The sequence below is a fragment of the Triturus cristatus genome, chromosome 2_1, assembly GCF_964204655.1.
Source record: "Triturus cristatus chromosome 2_1, aTriCri1.1, whole genome shotgun sequence".
Lineage (NCBI taxonomy): Eukaryota > Metazoa > Chordata > Amphibia > Caudata > Salamandridae > Triturus > Triturus cristatus.
This window is the reverse complement of record NC_140581.1, coordinates 82,245,333-82,268,910: the sequence shown is the minus strand read 5'-3', so window position 1 is coordinate 82,268,910 and position 23,578 is coordinate 82,245,333. Positions and strand designations below refer to the sequence as shown.

General features: G+C 45.7%; 1 protein-coding gene and 1 long non-coding RNA gene across 2 annotated transcripts in view; one reads left to right on the top strand and one right to left on the bottom strand.

Annotated features, from left to right (window-relative positions):
* LOC146863787 (uncharacterized) overlaps nucleotides 1–23,125 on the top strand; it is a 160,624-nt gene extending 137,499 nt beyond the window's left edge. The window contains exons 2-3 of the long non-coding RNA XR_014969270.1: nucleotides 19,045–19,209; nucleotides 21,294–23,125. This is a non-coding gene — a long non-coding RNA (uncharacterized LOC146863787). The remainder of the gene's footprint in view (nucleotides 1–19,044; nucleotides 19,210–21,293) is intronic.
* The window catches only part of LOC146863786 (uncharacterized), an 89,462-nt gene that overhangs the window by 3,282 nt on the left and 62,602 nt on the right, over nucleotides 1–23,578 (bottom strand). Inside the window, exons 4-7 of the mRNA XM_085628071.1 lie at nucleotides 20,960–21,034; nucleotides 19,089–19,142; nucleotides 15,152–15,208; nucleotides 14,960–15,043 (exon numbers count right to left, since the gene is read on the bottom strand). Coding sequence (XP_085484197.1) covers nucleotides 14,960–15,043; nucleotides 15,152–15,208; nucleotides 19,089–19,142; nucleotides 20,960–21,034 — 270 coding nt within the window. The remainder of the gene's footprint in view (nucleotides 1–14,959; nucleotides 15,044–15,151; nucleotides 15,209–19,088; nucleotides 19,143–20,959; nucleotides 21,035–23,578) is intronic.

Genomic DNA, 23,578 nt, shown 5'->3' with positions numbered 1-23,578 from the left:
TCATCAGGGCTGCAATTTACAAAACAAAAAAAACTGAAAGGAAAATGCTACTTACCAGTATGCATCTGTACTTGGCATGTAGAGCTGCAGATCCACACACAGCATAGATCGCCTTCTGGCGTTGGGCCCGGATGTTTGCACTTGTTTTTGTCTTGGAAAAGTCTTTGGAAGTCATGAGATAGGTGACGACTCCTTTGGATAGTAGTGCGCATGGACTCCATCCTTAGATTGTTTTTTCGCCAGCAGGAAATGATGGAGTTTTGTAAGAAACAAGAAAGATGCCCATGTATGCTGTATCTAAATAAGATAGTACTGGAACAGATAGAGGTAGCCGGGGAGGCGGTGTGGATCTGCAGCTCTACATGCCAAGAACAGATGCATACTGTCAAGTAGCATTTTCCGTTCGAGGCATATGAGCTGCAGATCACACACTGAGCATAGATTGTATAGCAGTACCCATCCCTAGCGGCGACCACCAGTATCTGTTGCAGTAGTTTGAAATAGTGTTTTGAATACAGCCTGGCACACACTAGCTTGTTGTTTTGTTTGCACATCTACACAATAGTGCTTTGTGAATGTGTGCAGTGTGGACCATGTAGCTGCTTTGCAGATATCATCTAAGGGAATGTTCCATTGAAGCCCCTATCTTTCGGGTAGAGTGGGCTTTAGAAGGAACAGATAATGTACGTTTTGCTTTATGATAGCAAATCTGTATGCATTTGACAATCTACCTTGCTATCCCAAATTGTGATATGGGGTTGCCTTTATGTGGTGGTGAGATGGACACAAAAAGTTGTTTTGCGAAAAGATTTTGCCCTTTCAATGTAATAAAGCAGTGCTCTTTCAACATCTAGAGTGTGAAGCGCTCTTTCTGCGACTGTTTGTGGTTGCGAGAAGAATACTGGTAACTCTACAGACTGATTGAGGTGGAAGGGAGAAATAACCTTAGGGAGGAACTTTGTTATGATGCAGTTGTAAAAAAGGTTCTTGAATAGTTAGTGCCTGTAGCTCACGGACTCTTCTAAGGGAAGTAATAGCCACTAGGAAAGCAAATTTCCATGTTAGAAATTGTATCTCGCATTTGTGCAGAGGTTCAAAGGGAGGGCCCATTAGTCTTGTGAGAACTATGTTTAAATTCCACACAGGTGAGGATGGTTCCCTGGGGGGAATTATTCTTTTGAGACCTTCCATAAACGCCTTGATGGCAGGTACCCTGAAGAGCAACAAGTGTTGTCTATGTTGTAGGTAGGCTGCTATGGCAGCAAAATGTAACCTAATAGAGGTGTATGCTAAGTTACACATTTGGAGAAGCAGTAGATAACCTATGATGAGCTTAATAGACACATTCAAAGGATTGATGGTGTTGTTATGACAATATATCACAAATCGTTTCCACTTGGCTGCATAGCAGGCTCTAGTGGTGGGGCGTCTAGCTTTTTTGATAACATTCATACAGTCAGGGGGAGGGTTTAGGTAACCAAACTAAGACCTCAGTAGCCAGATCGCTAGGTTGAGCTGTGCTGGGTCCGGGAGTCCGATCTCTCCACGGTTCTGGGTTAAGAGGCGTGGGGAGAGGAGTAGTTTTTGGTGCGGGACTACAGATAGTTCCAGTAATGTGGTGTACCACGGTTGGCTGGCCCATGTTGGAGCAACTAGGATAAGAGTCAATGAGTGTTGCTGCAGTTTGCGCACCACCAGTGGAATGAGTGGGAGAGGCCGAAGAGCGTACGCAAATCTGCCTGACCAATTCATCCATATTGCATTGCCTTTGGACAATGGGTGTGGATATCTGGCAGCGAAGCTTGGGCATTTGGTGTTTTTGTGTGTGGCGAAGAGATCTATCTCTGGTTCCCCCAACATGTGGAAAAATGGTTGAAGAACTCACGGATGAAGATCCCATTCGTAAGTCTATTGCGTTTGACGACTTAATAGATCGGCTATGTGGTTCTGGACTCCCAGAACATGTTGGGCTACGAGAAAAATGTTCTGAGGAATAGCCCATCTCCATATGCTTTGCGCCAGTTGAGAGAGCTGTAGGGAGTGTGTCTCGCCTTGTTTCAGTATATAGAACATGGCTGTCATGTTGTCGGTGCCGACTAGGACAGCCTTGCCTGATATTGGTTTCTGGAACGCCTTTAGGGCTAGGAATATGGCTAGTAACTCCAGGTGATTGATGTGGAGTAGCTTTTGTTGAGGTGTCCACCTGCCTTGCATGGTGTGATGTAATAGATGAGCTCCCCAGCCGGAGAGCGATGCGTCCGCTGTTAGCACAATCTGTGGAACCGGCTCGATGAACTGTCACCCTTTGGAAAGGTTTTTGGTGTTCCAACACCGCAGAGAGCGATGCGTGCGACCGTCCACCAACACCAGATCTGTCAGCTGACCTTGAGCTTGGTTCCACTGACGTGCCAAACATTCCTGCAGGGCACGCATCTGGAGTCTTGCATGAGGTACTATAAATACGCAAGAGGCCATTATCCCTATCAACTGCATGAACACTCAGCTGTAAGAGTGTATTGCGGCTGAAATTTTGTTATGAGGCTTTGTATGCTTGCTATCCTTGCTGGGCTGGGATATGCAAGTGCTTTTGATGTGTTTATTTTGGCACCGAGGAACTGTTGTATGTGGGACGGTTGTAGGTGAGACTTTGCGTGGTTTACTGTAAACCCCAAGTCGTGGAGTTGTTGGATTGTGGCGTGATGTACACACTGATTGTATGACTTGACTTTTTATGAGTCAGTCGTCTAAGTACAGGAAGGCGTGGATGTGCTGTCTGCTTAGGTGAGCCGCAACAACTGCCAGACACTTGGTGAATACTCTGGGTACTGTGGTGACTCCGAATGGGAGTACGTTTAATTGGTAGTGCTGACCGTCCACTACAAACCTGAGATATTTCCTGACAGAGGTGTGAATGGGAATATGAAAGTAGGCGTCCTTGAGATCTAGAGTGACAAGGAAATCGCCTTGTGAGAGAAGAGGAAGGACCTGTTGAAGCGTGACCATGTGAAAATGCTCTGATTGTATGTACAGGTTTAGGGGTCTAAAATAGGTCTGAGAGAGCCTTCCTTCTTTGGGATGAGGAAGTATAGTGAGTAAACTCCTGTGTTTTGCTGAAGCAGGGGGACTGCATAGAATAGGGAAATTATCTCCTGCTTTAGCAGCGATAAATGTTCTGGTGATATTGGGTGCTGTCTGAGTGGTATGTTTGGGGGGTAGAGGTGAGTCCTAGACAATATCCTGATTGAACGATTTGTCTCACCCACCTGTCTGTGGTGATGTTGTTCCAGACAGGTAGGAAATGTAGCAATCTTTCCCCGACTGGAGTGGAATGGTCCGGTGGGAGCGGAGTGAAGTCATAGGGTAGGGGGTGGAGACAGAGAGAGTATTGTTGGTCTTGCCTTCTCCTTTGTTATTATTGCCTCTGTAGCCTCCTCTTTGATAACCTCTGGTGAATGTGGTCTGGGTGGGAGTCTTATAGGCGATGGAGGGGTTGTCAGAGGAGTATCCTCTGACAGTGCCCTTGTAAGAGGAGCGACGAAAAGAATGCCTGGGAGCTTGCGATTGCAAGGCTCCCATTGATTTAGCAGTGTCGGTGTCTTTTTTCATCTTTTCTAGAGATGAATCCACGGCAGGTCCAAATAAATGTTTCTGATCAAACGGCTGGTTAAGGATGGAAGTTTGTACGTCAGGTTTAAAACCTGAAACGCGTAGCCATGCATGTCTACGCAGAAGGACACTTGTGTTGATGGCTCGGGAGGCGGTGTCGGCCACATCTAGAGCGCAAAGAATGGAGGTGTTTGTGATGAGCTTACCCTCTTGTATGAGGTCATTGGCCTTGGTTTTGTATTTGTCAGGGAGGTGCTGCAATAGGGTCTCTAGCTCGTCGTAGTGTGAACTATCATATCTGGCTAACAAAGCTTGAGTGTTGGCAATGCGCCATATATTAGCTGCTTGTGACGCAGTACGTCTACCAGAGGCGTCCAAGAGTTTTGACTCCTTGTCGGGAGGTGGAGCGTCCCCTGACGTTTGTGAGTTAGCCCTCTTTCTGGCATTGGAGACCACTAAGGAATCCAACGGTATTTGGCCCTTAATGTATACGGGGTCTACTGGGGCAGATTTGTATTTCTTCTCTATCCTTGGATTAATAACCCTAGCCCTAACAGGATCTTTGAACACCTCGAGTGCATTTTTTATTACTCCTTTTAACATAGGGAGAACGGCGGTGGACTTTTGTGAAGTATCAAAAGTGTCCAATAAGAAATCCTCTTCCACAGGGTCTGTATGTAAATCAACCCCGTGGTATTGCGTAGCTCTGTGAACAAACTGGAAGAAACCTATGGTATCCTCTGGAGGGGAAGGTCTAGAGGGGTAGATGTCGTCCTGTGGTACATTAGGGACATCTGGTGTATTGTAATTGTCCCAGGGGTCTGGGGTATAAGGTGGACTAGGATCCCCTAGTGGTTCGTCGTCTGCACCCTCCCCAGTGTCAAAGGTGTCCTCGTCCACTGGTGGAGATGGTGTAGGAGAGTGGTGTGTTGGGGGAGGTGGAGGAGGAGGTGGAGAAGGGAGCCTGAGAGGAGATGTTGCAATGTCTCTTCTGAGGTGGAGATGGAGCCGGTAGAGGCGTGTCCATTGGTCTCTTCCTGGAACTGAGAGTCAGTTGACCAGTTTTTGGGTCTTTTATAAGAGTTTTTTGGATGGGATCCGGTTTAAAAAGCTCTTTTGGTGGAGGCTGGTGTTTTGGCGCCAACTTTTTCGCTTCAGATGGCTTGCATGGCACCGAATCTGGGGTGGATTTGTGTTCTTTTGGTTTTGAAGCGTGAGATTTTTCAGTCTCTGTAGGACCCTGCGAAACCGGCTCCTACAGAGACTGAAAAATCAGTAGTTTCTTTTTCCTTGGTTCCGACGACTTTTTCGAGGGGTCGTGCCTGTTGGTTTCGGTGCCAAGTGTGTCGATGTGGAGGCAGTGGTCGGCACAGAGATGAAGGAAGGTTTCTTTTTAGCTGCCGGGGTTTGGGTTTCGGCACCGATGGCAGGCTGACTCGATCCAGAGTGGCTTGAAGGCTTAGTTGTCGACTTCTTTGCCGGGCCCGAAGACGGGGCGTGAAAAGTATTGTCTCAGTGTGCACCTGGACCCGAAGGTGAAGGTGTTACTGAAGCCTTTTTCGGTGGTGGGGGGGAGGAGTTCGGGGTCGATGTCACTACTTACGACCCCCTGCCCAGGAGTGAAGTCTTCGACGTCAGAGTCATCGGCTTCAGAGGAGCTGATGGGGCCTTCTTCGACCCCTCCTGTTCTGGTACATTGACGCCCTCCTGGAAGATGTTGTCGGGAATGGATGTCGACGAGCGAGCCATTGTTTTTCAAGTTTGACGATCCCGAATGGTTTTCTTGGAGCGGAAAGCGGTGCGAGCTGGACAGTCTCTGGCCTCGTGCTCCGGTGAAAGGCAGAGGTTACACACCTCAGAAGATCTGTGTGCGGGAATTTCGACCCACATTGAGGACACTTCTTAAAAGGAGTCCTTTCCATGAGCCTGATCTAATGGCCTAGGTAGGCCTGAAGGCCTTAGTCAACGACCAGAATCGATGATTTCGAACTTGAAGAGATGCGCGACGAGTAGGGATCGCGATCGAAACAATACAGGAAAGAGGGTGAAGGATTGCGCGTCCAAAGTTCGATCGGTAACAGCACCGAACTGGAGGGCGATTAACACATCCGAGCCCGATGGCGGAAAACAACAATCTAAGGCTAGAGCCGATGCCCATGCGCACTATGATCCAAAGGAGGAGTCACCTATCTCGTAACTTCCAAAGACATTTCCAAGACAAAAAAAAGTGCAAACATCCGGGCCCAACACCAGATGGCGATCTATGCTAACTGTGTGATCTGCAGATCATATGACTCGAACATTAAATTATTTGCAATTTAAAACCACAACTTATACAGTTTTTAGGGTAATGTAAGCCTTATTGTTTTAACTAATGGGAACAATTTATGTAACTCATATAAAGGATTGCACAACGTTGCCTCTGTTTCGCAGTATTATTTCAATACACTTGACTAGCCAGTGAGCAATTGGTTTTTGAAATGGCACTGCCTTTGTGTGGTTTTTGAAACGCTACAAACTATTGCATCTTCACAAAAATATTTTGTCCTATCAATGTAGTATATGAGGGCCCTCTTTACGTCTAATGTGTTAAGTGCTCTTTCTGCTACTGGGTTTGGATGCAGAAAGAACACTGGTAGTTCAATTATCTGGTTAAGGTGGAAAGAAGAGATCACCTTGGGCAGAAACTTTGGATTTGTCCTGAGGACTCCACAGTCAGCGTGCACCTTAAAAAGAGGTTCCTCCAACGCAAGAGTTTGGATCTCACCAACACATCTAATAAAAATGATGCAATCAAAAAGCCACCTTTCAGGATACAAAATTGTAGAGGCCATGAATGAAGGGGCTCAAATGCGCCCCAAACCCCCAAGAGCCTAGTAAGGACTACATGGAGGGTCCAGGATGGAACTTGACTTATCGTGGGAGGGATACTCCAGGGCCATCCATGAAATCATTAACAACAGGAATTCTGTACAGAGAGGCGTGCTCCCCATTTTGTAATTATGCTGCCACTGCAGCTAAATGTAAACAAATGGATGTGTAAGCCTAGGCATTGCAAGTGCAACAGGTAGCAAACAATGTCCTGCATTGTTGGTTTTAGTAAGTCAATGTGTTTGGGTAGACAGTAGTGGACAAAACCTCTTCCATTTTGTGGCATAGCAGGCCCTAGTAGTGACAATGGGCCTCCCCGAGGATGACCATGCACACATGGGGAAAATTCAGGTAACCAAACTCTAGGACCTCAGGAGCCAGATTATGCTGCCTGGGGTTGGGATGCCTCAGGGTACCCTGGTGTTGCGTGAGAAGGTCCAGCCTGCTGGGGCACTTCTCGTTAGAGACTACCATTAACTCTGGGACGGTTGTGAACAAGGTTGCCTGGCCCACGTGGAAGGCACTAGTAGGGTAAGGGAGGTTTGCCAAAGCTTCTGAATCACGCACAGAATAAGTGGGAGGGATGGAAAAGGGCAAGCAAATATCTCTGACCAATTCATCCACAATGTATTGCCCATGAACTGTGGGTGTGGAAACCTAGAGAGGAAGCATGAGCATTTTCGGCAGTTGCGAATATATCTGCTGGGAAACCCACAGCACTGCAAGTAGGGAAGCAGGATGTCTGGGTGGAGTTCCCACTCGTGGACTTGTTGGTATATTCTGCCAAGCAGGTCTGCAAAGTCGTTGTCCACTCCTGGAAGGTATCTCGTTAAGACATGAAGCTTGTGGTGGATTGGTCCAGAGCCAAATGTCCTGCCCCAAGCCCGGCAGCAGTGCATCCCACCCACCCCCCTTCGTTTCTGTAGATAAAGTTTAGCAGTCACGTTGTCGGTTTTGATCAGGACCGTTTTGTAGTGAACGTGGCAGAAGAAAGGTTCGAGAGCCAACTGGACGGCCAACAACTCCAAATAGTTTATGTGAAATGTTTGTTGGAGGAGAGTCCATAAATCCTGAAGAGTGATGTCCTGTAGATTCACCCCCATCTTGTGAGAGAGGTGTAAGTGGTGATGGTCACTTGGGGAAAGGCCTGCCCGGCAACAAACTGTTGCTGTTCCACCACAAGCATTGGGTTGCTGGCCTTTATCAATACTGAACATTCCTATAGACCCTCCACTTGTGACCACTGTGCTGTGAAGCACACTTGGAGCGAGCACAAGTGGAGTTGGGCATGGGGAATGACGGTGATGCGGGAAACCATTATGCCAAGAAGGCACATCACAGTGCATAGTCAGCCAACGATATGGTTGAAACTGAGGCAGAGAGGACTGAAAGGCTTGGACTCGAGAAGGACCGGGGTAAGCCTTTCCAGTAGCTGAATTCAGTATTTCCCCTTGAAAGGGTTTAATCTGTAGTGGCTGTAGGTGGGATTTTCCCACATTGGCTAGTTGTTGAGGTGCGGGAAGATGTGGATGTCGCTACTCTGGAGATGAGCGGCGGCCATTGCCAGCTATTTCGTGAAAACTCTGGGTGTGATGGAAACACCAAGGGAAGAAATTTTAAATTAAAGTGCTGTTTACTTACCATGAACCTATGGTAGCGGCGAAGTGCAACGTGGATTGGGATGTGGAAATAGGCATCCTTCAAGTCAAGGGCGGTCGGGAGAGACCTTGCCACATAAGTGGTATGATACCCTAAAACATTACCATGTGGAAATGCTCCTACAGGATGTACTTGTTTAGTGTTTGAAGGTCTAGAATGGGACGGGGGGGATTTGTAAGCACAGGGAGAACACCCTTTTGCCATCGCTCTATGGATCCCATGCGTAAAAGGGCATCCACCTCCTCTTGGAGGAGCTACTGGTGTTGGGAGAAAGGTAGTGTTTGCGTGGTGGGATGTTTGGTGGTGGCAGTGAACTCCAGGCAGTAACTGTACTCTACAATGGCCAATACCCACTGGTCTGAAGTGATGTGCTGCCAATGTGGAAGGAACCCCTGCCAACATCCTCAGACAAATGTTGTGTGATCTGAAAGGGAGAGGGAGTCAATGCTTGGGAGGGGCATATCCCATAGCCACTCCACCTCTACCCCCTGCCCATGGAATTGTTTCTCCTGTAGGTGCCCCTAGGGTATCCTTGGGAGGCCTGGGGCTGCTGTCACTGCGTCGAATGATAGGAGGAAACTTCCGGGGAGGTGACTTTCGATTTGCCACAAAACTGTGTGCAGCGAAATGTGGAACTAGGTGATGGGAACTGGAGAGCCCTCGTCACTTTTCTTGTAGCAGGGTCCTTTCAAACTTTCTCCAGCATCTGATCAACTTGTTGGCTGAAGAGGTGTTCCCCCTCCCACAGCATGTTGATCAGGTTCTATTGGACTTCTGGCTTAATTAAAGCCAGAGACATGAAGCCAAGCATGCTTGTGGATTACGACCCTGGAGTTTATGTCACAGGCAACGGAGTCACCGCGTCATGGGCACATCTAAAAGAAGTGTTAGAGATGGTTTGCCTTTCCGACACAATCTCCTGAGCCCACTGCCGGTATTGGTCATGGAGAGGTTGTATGAGCTCCCCCATTGGGCACGGTCATACCTACCTAACAGCTCTACAGAACTGGCACTACACCAACAAGTCGCAGAGTGCAAGGCAACCCTTTGCCCCATCGCCTCAATCTTTCTACTTTCTTTATCTGGGAGCAGGGCATCCCTAGAGCCCTGGACGTTAGCTCCTTTGCGGATGACTAGCACCACCAGCAAGTCAGGTGGGAGCTGGCCTCTTTTTTTGTCAGACCCCCAGGGTGACAACTTTGACCTTCAATGGGGCCTTAAACATCTCCTGCATAGACTTCGGCATGTCCTTAACCATCGTCAAGATTGAGTGGCTCACTGAGTGTGGGAGAGCATTTCCGCCAAGAAATCTACCACTTCAGGTATGGTGTGTAGATCCATCTTATGGAATGTGGCTGCTCTGTGGGTAATCTCATGGTATTAGGTGGTTATCTTCAGGTGAGGAGGGTTTGGCAGGGTACATGTCAGGGTCATTGGGACCTAGAGGGACAACCCCTAATCATCCCAGGGGTCATCCTTGGGATCTTAGTCATACAGAACATTATAGAGACTCGAGTGTGGTAGGCTTCCGTCCCCATAGGATGAATGGGTAGAACCTTGTGGCAAAGAGGGCAGGAGCCGCTGTGGTGGTGGTGGAGAAGGAGGTGCAAGCAATGGTGGTGGGGTAGGAGGACGAAGAGGGAGTAATGGAGAACAGGCCTTGGGAGCAGCAAACCGGTGCCCTACCTTGTCATTTTTATGCTTTGGCAGAGGTGAAGGATTCAAAGCTAGTCACTCCTCAAAGGTAAGCTGCCTCTTACGAAGGAGAGTCTGCTGAACCTGTGGCGGGGGCTTAGCAATGATCTTGTCCGCATCAGGGTGAATAAACATCCTTTGCTGCCGGGACTCCAACTCCTCCTGAAGGCACTTTAAGGTGGAAAGCTACTGGCTTCAAGAGTCTGCTGTGAAAGGGTGACTGGATTCCGATGTCTGTTTCAGCTTCAAAGCCACTTTCGATCTCAGTCGGTGTTTCAGCTCCGAGGAGAACTTGAGAACCAGTGTGGATTCACCAGAGGGTGCAGTTGACTGGCTTGGACTCTGCTATGAAGCCTTAGGTCGGTGCTGGCCTTTGGTGCTATAGGCCTCTGCGTCTTCTCGGGACCGAGGGCCTTCTTCTGTTTCTCGGTGCCGAAGTCCTTTTTTGGTTTCTCGGTCCCTTAGTCCTTCTTTGGTTGTTCGGGTCCGATGTCCTTCCTCTGTGTCGACGGATTGGAAGGTTTCGATGCCTTCGATCTGACCTGAACCAGTTGCACTTTCGTTTTCGATTTGACCGGTGCAGCTTTTGGTTTCGATTTCACGGAATCGACTCCAGTCTTTTTCGATATGTGTGGCTCTTTTGAAATGTTCGAAGCCGGGCCTTCAGGCGGGGCTGTAGAACGATCCGACCGATCTTGGGTAAGGCCCGCAGGCGATCCCTCGACCTGAGCCTTATCAAGACTACCTCTCTCGGCCTCCGCATCGACGGATTGGCCTAGCTCCTCGCCTGAGCTATCTTCCTCGGCCCCAAGGGCCTCATCGTCGTCTCCTACCTCGTCGACGACGTCTTCGTCCTCGAAGATCTCCTCATCTTCGTCGTCATATTGGGAGTCATGCTCCGAAGCAGGGCCCGAGTGTTCATGAACATCCTGCTCTTCAACGTCTTCGAACTGTTCTACCTCTTCGACGCTCTTGACTTCTTCATCCTCGGTGCTGAATATGTTAACCGGGTTAGGCGCCAATTTCTTGGCCTCCAATCTTGCCGCTCGTCTATTCCGAAGGGTCTTTTTCGACCGGAACCGGGCGCAGGCCACACATTTGGACTCATCATGATCCGGTGATAAACATTTGTTACACACCGGATGGACATCAACGTGTGGATATTTTGCGTGACATAGAGGGCATCTCTTGAAGGGAGTCCTCGATTCCATCTTCGAACGCCGATGTTCGGACCGAAACTCGGTCCGATAAGGGTGAATAAGTTCGAAAACAAGTGTAATCAGTTATCGATACCGAACGCAAACGATGCCGACGATATCTAAAGGCTTTGGCCTTAAAATAAAGTTTTCCTAACTTGAGCTAAGATAAGCACATCCGAACCCAATGGCGGAAAAAAACAATCGGAGGATGGAGAGGATGCCCATGCGCACTGTAGTCCAGGGGAGGAGACACCTATCTCGTGATACTTCGAAGACTCTTCCAGGACAACAATGTGCAATCATCCGGACCCAACACTAGGCGGCGATCTATGCACAGATATGAATTCAGCAGCCCACATGCCTCGAACCATTATACGCTTCTGAATCACAACCTACTGATCATTCCTTACTACACTTTTTCTCCAATATTCAAAAACCTCAAAATACTCTCCCAGATTTATCCTCATTGGAACTAGATCTAACACAGCAAGAATTATCTGAAGCCCTTCACCATCTCAAAATAGACAAAGCGCCGGGACCTGATGGTATCACTGTTGAATTTTATTTAAATTTTTCTAAACTTTTACTGCCCAAACTGTATTCACTAATAACTTTTTTGGGCGCTTCTTCGGTCTCCTTCTCAGAAGCACATATTTGCCTCATGCCCAAAGACGGTAAAGACCCTAAATACTGTAAGAACTATAGGCCCATATCTTTGGTTAATATCGATTATAAAATCTTCTCCAAAGCACTGGCCACAAGATTAGATTCCTACTTACCAGATATTTTGGGGAAAGAACAATCTGGATTCGTTAAAGGCCGTTTCATAACTGATAACACGACTTCTTTTTAACGTCGCAACCCCTTGCAGCAATAGCATTAGACGCTGAAAAGGCATTTGATAGAGTTGAATGGACCTATTTGTTTGACACTCTCAAATGGTTTGGCCGGGGCCCTAAATTCATATCCTTAATTTCTCTCCTTTATTCCAATCCTCTCGTGGCTGTTTGTGCCAATGGTTTGATATCCCCATTTTTTGATTTAGGAAGAGGCGTGCGTCAAGGATGTCCTCTTTACCCCTTCCTTTTTAATTTGGCTTTGGAACCCTTCCTCTCTAAGCTACGTCAGAACTCGAATTTACATGGCTTTCAAACATTAAACTCACATCAAATTGGCAGCGTATGCAGATGATATTTTGCTTTTTATTTCTAAACCAAATGAATCAATCCCTGCCTTTTTGGCAGAGGTACACGCTTATTCTAACATCTCTGGTTACAAATTGAATAACGATAAATGTGAGATTTTACCTTTAACAAAGTACACTTTTAAACCAGACTTTGCCACTTCTAATTTTACATGGAGCTCTCATCACATTAGGTATTTAGGACTACATGTTACGCCTTCTATTTCGGACACAGTAGCACTATGCATGAATAAATGTATACAAAAGACCTAACCACTAAATGGCATCCCCTTTATTTATCATGGTGCGGTCGCTTAGACACTATAAAGATGATGCTTTCACCAATAATTATATAAACTATTTCTAATATCCCGGTCCCTATTCCTACTAATTTTTTTAAGAAGATTATCTCCATCCTTTCTTTTTTCCTTTGGAACAACAAGAAATCCCGCATGTCTCTTTTTAAACTAATTTGCCCCAAAACAGAAGGTGGAATAAATTTTCCCGATTTCCCGGCATACCAAAAAGCATTCCTCTTACGCCAAGCTTCTCTTTGGTTACGTGATTACATGGAAAACTGTCCTTTATGGACTACAATTAGACATCTTTTTTTATCTCCTTTTTCCTTTGACGAATATACCTTTCCTTCTCACGCAAACCGCAGGCCTTATCGACTCCCATTATTAAATTGACCTCTAAACGTTTGCTACCACGGTCCCCCTCTTCTAATAATACAATAGATTCCTTCCTAAATTCTACAAGTTGGCACAACACAAACTTGCTTATTTGAAATAAACCATTTTATTGGAAGACATGGCGTCCTAAAGGATTAATTTGGATCCATCAACTATTTTCACAATCAGATTTTATATCTTTCTCCTCACTCAGTCAATCATTCAATTTACCTGCCTCTTTTATTCATAAATAACTTTTACTTAAAAATGCTGTGATGGACACACATACCCAATTGTCTGCTAAAACGTACTGTTTCCACCATTCCAGCCTCCCCTTCGCAACTCCATACCTTATTAAAGACTGAACCCAAAGCTTCCACCATATACAATTTTTTACATAGTACTGACACGGTTAGGCAGAAATCCAAAGTTGAAGAGGCGTGGGATCGAGACTTTGTATTATCCTGGTCAGTGCACCAATTGGACAATTTATGGTCCAAGATTCGTAAGTCATCCAGAGCTGCCAACATAACGCATTGTTTTTTGTTTATAACAGACTTTTATTTACACCAGGTGTTTTAAGTAAACAATTTACGACTGTACCTGATGCTTGCTGAACATGCTCCTCCCCCAACGCTGATTTGTTTCACATGTTATTTTAATGTCCTACTGTTTATAACTTTTGGAAACAAGTCTGGTCCCAAATCAATCTGATTTTTGGTACTAAATTTCCTTTCTCTTATACTCATGTCTTCTTAGGAAGTCTCTCAAATTGCTGGGAAAATGCTACGCTAAATATTAAAATTATTGATTTGTTATTAGCGGTTGCATTCCAGCAAATAACGGCAAATTGGAAAGACTTGTCTAAAATTTCTTACAGAGCATGGTGGTATGCTGTGTGCCATAATCACAGGTTGGATACACCTGTTACAGTATATTTGGATGCAAGTGCTAGTCGGTCTTTTCAATTGCAACCGATCGAACAGGAAGTCTTAAAACCCTCTTGACTCCCCTAAAACGTTCCTAAAATTCTTGATATTCCAATATTTTGTATGACTTACCCGTACCATTCTACTATGCCTAGTTTCATTCTCGAGTCCGATGCGTATAATTGTATAATTTTATTGCAATGTTTTCTCCGGTTTGAAATGCATTTAACATTGTGAACTATGTTATGACACCTTATGTTTTATCAATAAAAAAAATTCTGAACTTAAAATAAAATATATAGTGCACCGTTTAGACATCTCTAAAGCTTGGGATAGAAGCAATTCTCCAAGTTAAACGGGGTAAAGTCTGATCACACCTAATGTGGGTTGTAGATCAAGAACTGAACACAGGTCATGGCTTAATGCCAAAGCTTGTTCCAAAAAATCTGTGAGAAACGCTAAAGTTGCTGTTGACAACAGATTACCCACCAGTACATATTTGACACTGCAAGCTTCTAGAGTCTGTTCCCAGTTACTAGCTGGTAATTGGGGAAAGGCAGGGCATACAAGTAGTTTATTAAAAATTCAAGTTTTTACAACCTTTGACGTACAGGAAGAAGTCGGAAGATGTTCTGAAAACAAATACTATCAGTACAGATCGTCTAATTTCTTAGATTTGAAACAGGTCTCTTGTCGTTTAGTCTAAACCGCAAGCAGGAGAGCCTGCTCTGTAGAGGACAGGAGGATTACACAAAGGAACTAGTAGAGGTGAAAGAAAGATGTAACCCTTTAAATTGGAACGCTTCCACTCAATTTATACGTGTGATGTTCCTTGGATCAGAGCTGTGAGGAGAAGTTAGAATTAGAAAAACCAATCAGTATCTCAGTTTAAGCTATTTAGGGGAGTGGAGCATGCGATAATATTATTTTACATGTGGCCAGTGGGTGGTAGACCGATGCAACTTACCTGACTTTTTTCTTTTTTAAACCTTCCTAATCCTATGACACTATTTAGTTTGAGACTATTTAACAATAAAGGCCACACACCATCAACGCGGTTGACTGAAGACACAACAAAGTTTCTATTGTAAAGCCAGCATGTGGCACTGTAGCACAATGATCATAGAGGGGCAGGGCACTTGCCTTGCAGATCAGTAGCCACTTGTTCGTCCAGTGAAGTTTCGTCTTCCGGAAGGGTGGCGGTGGTCTCTTGCTCTGCAGGTAGTACTGAGTATCAGGGAACGATTGCAGTATAGGTGGAAAAAAACAACAGTGAGAGTGGAGAAAATGCTTACGCTTCATATTTTTAGAGAAATATAAGGACCTTAGACTTACCAAGTTCATCCTCCCCGCTTTCCTGCTTCATGGTCAACAAATGGGGGAACGAGGAGTCTGAAACACAAGATATCATCGTTATTCTCAGGCATTACCCTGGGATCGGGGAGATTCTGTGCAGGGCCAGTGGGGGCGTTACAGTAACCTGGGCAGAGGGATCACTTCCCACCTGTGCCCTTCCTGACGCGGGGAGGCCAGATGCTACCACTGTAGCTGTAGCAGACATTCACAGCACCTTTCATTCCACCTGCTTCTCCACCCACACCAGGATACGACGCTGGGGCAGGGTTCACCTCTCATACCAATCCGAGCATCAATGCCATAGGCTAGCATCCTCGCAGACGGGTTAAAGGTTTTTAAACTTGATGAGATTCTGCGGCAGCCATGACTGTCATCAGCATATGAACTCCTTGTCTTATTGATGGAGTTCCCCTGCTCCCCATCTTCCCAGTATCAACTACACTGCCCTTACCTCTCTAAACACTACATTTAGATTTCCACTGTGACAGCAAGGAACACATTCTACACTGAGCCGATCTATCCAGGCCATTTACAGTTAGGTTCTTTGGAAAAAGACGAATACAAGTTACTACTAAAAGTGTAGGCGTTGGAACTTAAATGATGAGGAAAAGGGGCAACGCGGAGGAGACAAAAACTGAATAAAGATTTGCCATAAAGCAAACTTCCCAGCTCGGGCAGTCCCACCAACAACGCAAACCTGGTTTATGCTCAAGGCAGAAAGTCTTAAAGAGACCGGAAGCAGATGGCCTGTAGTGACAGCTGAGTGCCACAACCTCTCCCCACCCTTAAACATGGCCCAGCAAGGAGCCCGCTAGGAGTACGGGTTACAAAGTATCAAAGAAAACAAGCAGGGCGCAAGGAGGTTGTCTGTGGAGGACACCAAGCACTGTGCCACACTGAATCTGCGGCTGGGTCCAAATGACGTGCAATCCGCACTGCTGCGCCTCCGGAACAAACAGAACAAATGTAGTGAGAGGCAGTACAAAAGTAAATTAACAAGAATAAACAAGCATTGGCAGAGCCAATAGGTCTCGCCTTTGGGACTTTATAAGAGTTTAGTCACGCATTACATTTTTTGCCAGCTTTCCCCGTGCTGGCTATCAAATTAAACACTGACCTGATAAAAAGGCAATTTACGGAACCTATGTACAAGAGTGGCAGATGAATGAATGGAATAGTGAAATGAATTAATGAATAAACTTGTATTACTTAACTTTGCAAATTGCATCACCCCCAGAGGCATACATTCTTTGAAAGAGAAATTAACGAAATATGTATTGTGTAACTCCGAAAACTGACTCACCTACAGGCATGTGCTCTATGAAAGAGTGAAATGATGAATGGATGGATGAATGAACTTGTATTGTGTAACGACAATCTGAATCGCGTGGAGGTGTACATTATTTGAATGTTTACGTGAAGGTTTACCGGACCACCAAATTCTAAGGCAGCAAATAAAAATGATATGGTTGTAAACAAATGGTAAGTGTTGGGCTAGGAGACTGCCCGTTATTAGTAGCCCTCCAGGGAAGCGCTGGCACTGTCCAGTAACATAAGACCCCTCCACTCCCAGGGACAAAACACGCGAATGAAGATCACTACAGACCAATTCGGTGAATAGACAATTGCCAAAGTGATCACAGTAGTCAACTGATCCCAAATCCAAAGACTAACTTTCACGTTATTAAATTACAATTGCTGAGTTGTGACCCTTCCAAGTACCGCTGTAGCCCAATGCATTCCAGTGGAAACTTCAAGCTAGGCTCACATTGTAAGTCAGTCTTAACCCACACTGAAAGTGCAGTGATTGAGAGGTATGAGGTGCCTGGATGCTGCAAGAGAGGGTCCGGGCACGAGGAGCAGGGGGTTTCTGCCTAGTTCCCTCAAGAGAGGGTCCCTACGCAGTCGAGTGAGCAGGACGTTTTGGAGTCCAAGCCCTGGGCCATCCCGTCCGTGACCCGGTTCCTTCTCACACCTCTCCATCATGGACCTCGCATCTGCTGACGCCGTCGCTATGGCAACGGGCGGCGCCACCAGCAGCCTTATGAGCACCACCACGGGCTGGCGGGAGCCTGGCAGGGGAAGGTGGGGAGTGGTGAGTGGGGTAGTGCGCGGCAGGACAAGAGCTCCAGAGCTCAAGCCCGTGACCGCAGGTGAGAGGGGAAGCTCTCCCCAGGGACTGTGGTTCAGGGAGAAGGGAACAGTCAGGGGAAGATGAGCGGAGAAGGAGGGCACTGACCCAAAGAGGGAGGAGAGAGCACCACTCAACAGCTGGCAGGTGCCATGGCAGCACTGGGAGAGTGCAACTCGTCTTAGCAGTCCGCACGAGCAGTTAAGAGGTCGAAAACACGGCGTCCAGATAGCATCAAGCAGCCAGGGCGCACAGTGTGCCACGCTTGTACTGCTTTATTTAGTGAGCTTATTTTATTTCAGAGTTTACATAAATGCACATAGAAGAGAGGCACACTGAACAATTCACTACTTTAAGCTGGCACAACACTTGAAATGGGCAGGCACTGTCGGGTGCTAGGCACCCGCAATTCTGAGTTTGAAAGGGAAAGGACTGGCTCTTCTTAACCGGGGCAATACTTTAACTGGAGGGTACTGGCACTTCACTGTGACAAACTGGCCTGAACTGGGGAATAACGATTATTTTGACTTTTACTTTCCAATTAAAGTACTGATTTTAATATATTTTTCTTCCATTGAAAAGAAAACAAGCATGGTCACGCGGCCACGAAAGGAATGTGAGGTATGCACCTGGCACCCGGCTACGCTGCTGCTCGCTCCCAAGCTCACTAGGCCAGGGGAGAGAGAAGGCGGGACATGCACGCGCCTTTGGCCAATTGCGTGCTGTCTTTCTTAGAAAGACGCACGCAAAGGCCAATAGCGTGTGAGCAAAAAAAAAAAAGCACAAGCTCGTGCGTGTGGTCAGAGTTGAAAGGCCTTACTAGAAGCCTCGCAGAGCAGCGCATGCGCGCTAGCTCAGGCGAGACCTAAAAGTTACACAGGGATCATTAAAAAACAGATACCCTTCACTTAAACCGTGATCGCACAGCAGCGATATCACAGGCATGCTTTGAGTCAGCGAAGTCCCTGCAGTGAAAAGTCCACAAATCCCAGCAGTGTGCGATGGGACGGTACCACAGAATACTTGCTGAGTACACTGGGTTACAGCAAGATTTAAAGAACAGAACTTACAGTACAAAATGGTTTATAAACAGCTCCTAGTTTTACGGTATTTTTTAAACATTTTCTTTTATCCATATTTATCTGTTCCCACTATTTTTTTTATCCGTATTTATTTAGTGTTTAACAAACAACTTAAGTTGCACCCCAATTATCTGATGAATGTGTACTCTTACTTTGATGCCGGTGGTGTTTTAGCAATCTAAGCTGCCACATATAACCTTTCAGAATACATCCGTGTCAACACTAGCATTTTAGTACAAACAACACATAGAAAGTTATTTAAGAACATTTCACTTTTTTTTTTTTTTTCTCTCTGCATGCTGTCACTGCGCACAGGTAATGACCTGGATGTCAAAAGTGACAGCATGGTGAGTAATGGTAAAGACCAACTTTCTGTATTATTCTACTTTTAAAACAAAATAGACTGGAAAACATTGTTCTCTGTCTATATTTATCTTAAAACAGAAAATTGTGAGCCTTAATACAGTATATTACAAGGCTCTTTGACAGCCAGACTGAGCTCACAGAAAGCAAGTAACAACTCCCAAGCGTGCAGTTCAGAGGGGAAGCAATGGACTGCTGGTCCATAGAGATGTCCAAACAACATTGAATGTCTGGTGCTGATGATGAACAACTCACTCTGGCAAACTCAATAAATCAAGTTATGTCTCTTTCCTTAGAAGCGGGACTCGTGAAGGTTTATATAAACCTGGAGGCTTCTTACATGAAAGCGGGGAGGAGGAGGCTTGGAAGTCCGGAGCTCCGGCAAGCAGCAATGCTGAAAGACAAAGCAAGAAGATCACGGGATTTAAATACACTACTTTCACTGTATGCAACAGAAGGAGGTACACAAGGTCACGCATTGAAAAATCAGAATAATCACAAATTTATGGGGGATACTAAGACAGAAGCGTTTACATCTTGAAGAAAATGAAAAATGATAAGGTAAAGGATAGCACTTCTTTCTAGAGTTTGGAGTCAAAACAAAGCTGACTATTTAGTAGCCAAGCATTTCTGGTGACCGGTAAATCCATTAGAAGCTGTGTCCTGCATTAATCTTAAAGTAATGTCACGAGACCTGCACCTAAAATCAGCCTGGTTGTATCAACTGTTGCTAAGGGCTGGACCCAACTTTTAACTCTAAAATACAATATGAAGCAAAACCAAAATGAGAAAACGAGAGGCTCCCCCCCCCCCCAAAAAATAAATCAGACGTAACTAACAGCACCACCGTACATTAAGTAAAGACTGCTTCCAAACAGACGTGTATAGTGTAATAAAATCAGGGACCGCACTTACGAATGAACCTTTAGAGGATTTCTCTGTGCCATCACTGGCACAATGTTATGTCATCAGTTCCATAAAGGGCATGGGGATTTGTACAGTACCAAAACACAGGAACCTAGAGGTGACACTATCAATGGGATAAACTGGCACACTAATGCCATGGTGACTATTTGCTTTCATAACTACTTGTACATATAAAACCACCTCTCAGCATCGTTTTCTACTACTAACGCTTCTGCCTTTCATACTAAAACATACCCTCTCTGTGGACCCAGACTTGATTATTGTAATTTTCTTTATCTTGGCTTACCAAAATGCCCTTTTATTACCACTTGCAGCTTGTTCAAAACTGTGGTGCTAGACATTGGCCGCTTAAATCGCCACACTAGTCCCACCGCTCTACGTCTTAAAAAACTGTGATTGGCTATTTAAAAAGAGCAGTCATTAAATGTCAACGCATTTCTCATAAAAATTCATAGAATTTCAACTACGGATTCCAATCTGACCATTTTCAGTTCTTTCACCCATCCCATACTCTACAGTCTGCCAATTCTTCTAAAATGACTTTACCGTTCCTACGATCAGGAAGGGTTCACAAGCCAGTCATTCCTTTTCTTGCCTGACTTGCAATATTTGAAACTCCCCTCCTAATGGCCAATAGCTCAATGAATGAGCACTTCCAGATATGATAACCTTTCAAAACCTGGCTTTTTACTAAGTGACCGGCCAGTATTCCCGCCAAGACGCCTATTGGTAATCGTGCACTCTATAAGATCCAAATAAATCAACAATCTCAAGTCTCTGGTACATAGCAGTCTAATGTTACACAGTCAGGGGTGGAGGTAGTTAGACAGAATATTACAAAAATACGTAGTGTGGAGACAGAGCAATAGTTTGGTGCCACTAGGAAAGGGCAGCACACAAGCGGGAGAGGTGTGGCACCAGAGATTATGCAAACCCCCATAACGGGACCGAGTAGTGGCAGAAAGTTTGCATGATAAATGTACATCATATCAGGGGTTGCAAGTGATTCTCAAATGAAGGAGTCATCTCAAATTCTTGCACATTCTTAGACCCAACTAAAATTCAAAAGAACTGGGCTTCGTGCCCTTCGCACACTGGCAGCAGCCTTCGCTCACTTTGTGGCACTGCTGGATTGGGTGATGATGGTTGGATGAAGTGAGCCACCACAGCCAATGAAAGGCTGAATTAGACAAATGTGTGTATGATTAGTGCGCTTGCCGATATAACAAAAAAGTTCTCCATAAATTCATAAACTTCCATTCTTGGACAGTTTAGTGTACTTACAACTCTGGAAATCTGTCTTTACAAGGTGCAAAGCTGGAGGTGGGGGGGTCCTGGCATTATCCTGGGGGTATCGATCTGCAAAGTAAAAGTAAAGAAATCTCACAGATGAGTAATCACAAGGGTGGTGTTTTGTATCGGAAAACAAAATCCCTTTGTTACAAAGATCCTTCTTGAAGGTTTTGTGGTGCTGTAAGAAGAACAGTTTAAGGTGGGTTACGAATATTACAATGAATAAGGAATGCTTAAAGACTTGGGGAAACGAAGTAAAGAGGGGGGGAAACGAAGTAAAGAGGGAAGTAAACAAACCCTGGCCGCTTGTTGCACTCTCTTGCAGCTGCCACAGAAGAGAGCAAGTTTTGGAACATCCAATAAGAACTGAGCAGAGGAACATGAAGAACAACTTGAAGGTATAAAACCAGGGGCATTGCCATGGATGGCCGGACGAAACAGCATCAATACATTAAAAGAGCAACAGATTTAAGAGAAACTCCTAAGGACTGGGGCACGTGTTTCAGGAAAAGAAAGAACAAAAGTAACTATTTAACTAGTATTCACCTTTACAGCATAAGTTGGTGTGGTTTGTTTAGTTGGAAACCAGCAATGGGAACCAAATTCCAGCCTGCTCTCCTTGGACGGGCAGCTTTATTTAAAATGATGTCTCTACCCTGTTTCCTATATACATTGCAAAATACGCCCAATCCGCTGCCAGCCAGTTATTTTAGGGAAATTGAGAGTCTTCAAGAGGGAATGGATTTGGAACAGGGGACCCCGCATAGCACATTAAAAAAGTGGTCCTCAACTGGTATGACGGTGGCATAAGCCTCCCAGACATTAAAAAATACTACTGGGCTGCTCAACTTGCGGGCATTAACCAAGCCACCTACCGCGGCCCCCATGATCCAGGATATGCCATGGACAGATGGCTCCTGCCGGGCAGGAACTATAAAGTAGCATTGTACTCCCCCCGCAAAATATTACCGCTCACTGGCCCAACCAAACATGCTGTAAGGATTTGGCACGACGTCCTGAAAAGTCTGGGTTGGAGTAGTAGGCTAACTCTTGCCACCCCCCAGTGGGACTCGGAACAACTAGGTCAGCTAAGGACCGCCAAGGGTTTTGATAGATGGGATCTAATTGGCGTATCACGTATAGGTGCTCTTTGGTCCAGGGGAGAGGAAGTACCATTTTCGACATTACAACAACAATATGAAATGGCGGACACAAATTTATTCTGCTACCTACAGATCCGCCATGCCCTCTATGTGGCTATACCAAAAAGCACTTTGCTCCCCGACTCCTCCCCGCTGGAGGATAGACTCCTGGATGGCTACTTGCCGGGAAAAACGGTCTCCCTTACATATAAGAAACTGCTACACAATACCCCTGACCCCTTGAGAAACTTAGGGAACACTGGGTGGCAGACGGCCTTGAAATAGAGGACGATGAGTGGCGGGAGGCAGTGGCGTCCCCCCGGGAGGTGGGTATCTCTGCTCGACTGAGACTGGTCAAACTCAAGATCCTTCATAGGATTTATATCACAGGACCGCAATTGCTGCGTATAGGGAGAGGAGGCGGGGGTGAATGCCGTGGAGGGTGTGGGCAGGTAGGCACGTTTATGCACATGCTTTGGGAATGCGACCATATTCAGCGGTTTTGGCAAGCGATACATCAGACCTTTAGGGCGGTCCTGAACAAAAACATACACCCCGAAGCGTAGCGCTGCCTCCTTAACATATGGGAGCCTACTGACCTTAACACCTCAGAGAAAACCTGGGTGACCTTAGGTCTTACAGCGGCAAAAAGGGACATTGCACAAAACTGGCGGTCTGACATGCCACCCACATTGTCAAAATGGAAACAAAACCTTGACTGGTGCATGTTTAGAAAAAAAGACTGAATTCACTGCACGGGGATGTCCAAAAAAGTGGTTCTCAATTTGGGGCGCCTGGAATGCTTACAGAGGAGATATATGTGAGGCTCCTTTGGTACCAACAGAGGACGAGGTCCTATCTTCTTAAGTCCAAGCTATGAAACTGTCTTACAATATAATACTGACATTTACTATATGTGTATTGCAGATGATAGATGCATTGTATTTCTCTACTACTGTGCTGCTGTTTCTTTGTATTTTCAATAAAAAGAATTATAAAAACAAATAATTTGCTGACAACTCTGAACAGATGGATTTGCTTCCCTCTGACAATCCTGCCAAAGATGCTTTATTTCTTCCTCCACATCCCATATCAGCTTTTGACACCTTGAAATCCATCATGATTAGACTGGCCTGAGCAGGTAGACGGCCATAAATAAAGTGGGACAAGCCAACATTGGCATATAAAGTGCGAGGGTTCGTGGCACTCAACTTTGAGTTACTATTCCTGTGTGTCAAAGCTCACTATGCCCACACAGTATTGGTCTCATGCCCCCACTGCACATGCCTCATCTGGTAGTCAAACAGGATATCACAGACCCACAGGGCACACAGATGATACATCGCAAGAAGAGGCCCCTAGACAGATTCGACCCAGTACTTATTACTTGCTAGGAATGGCTTGAACTAAGCAAAAGAGCAAAATGTAACTATTCTCGCCAGTGTTGCCTCTCCTTGACAAGCCTGTG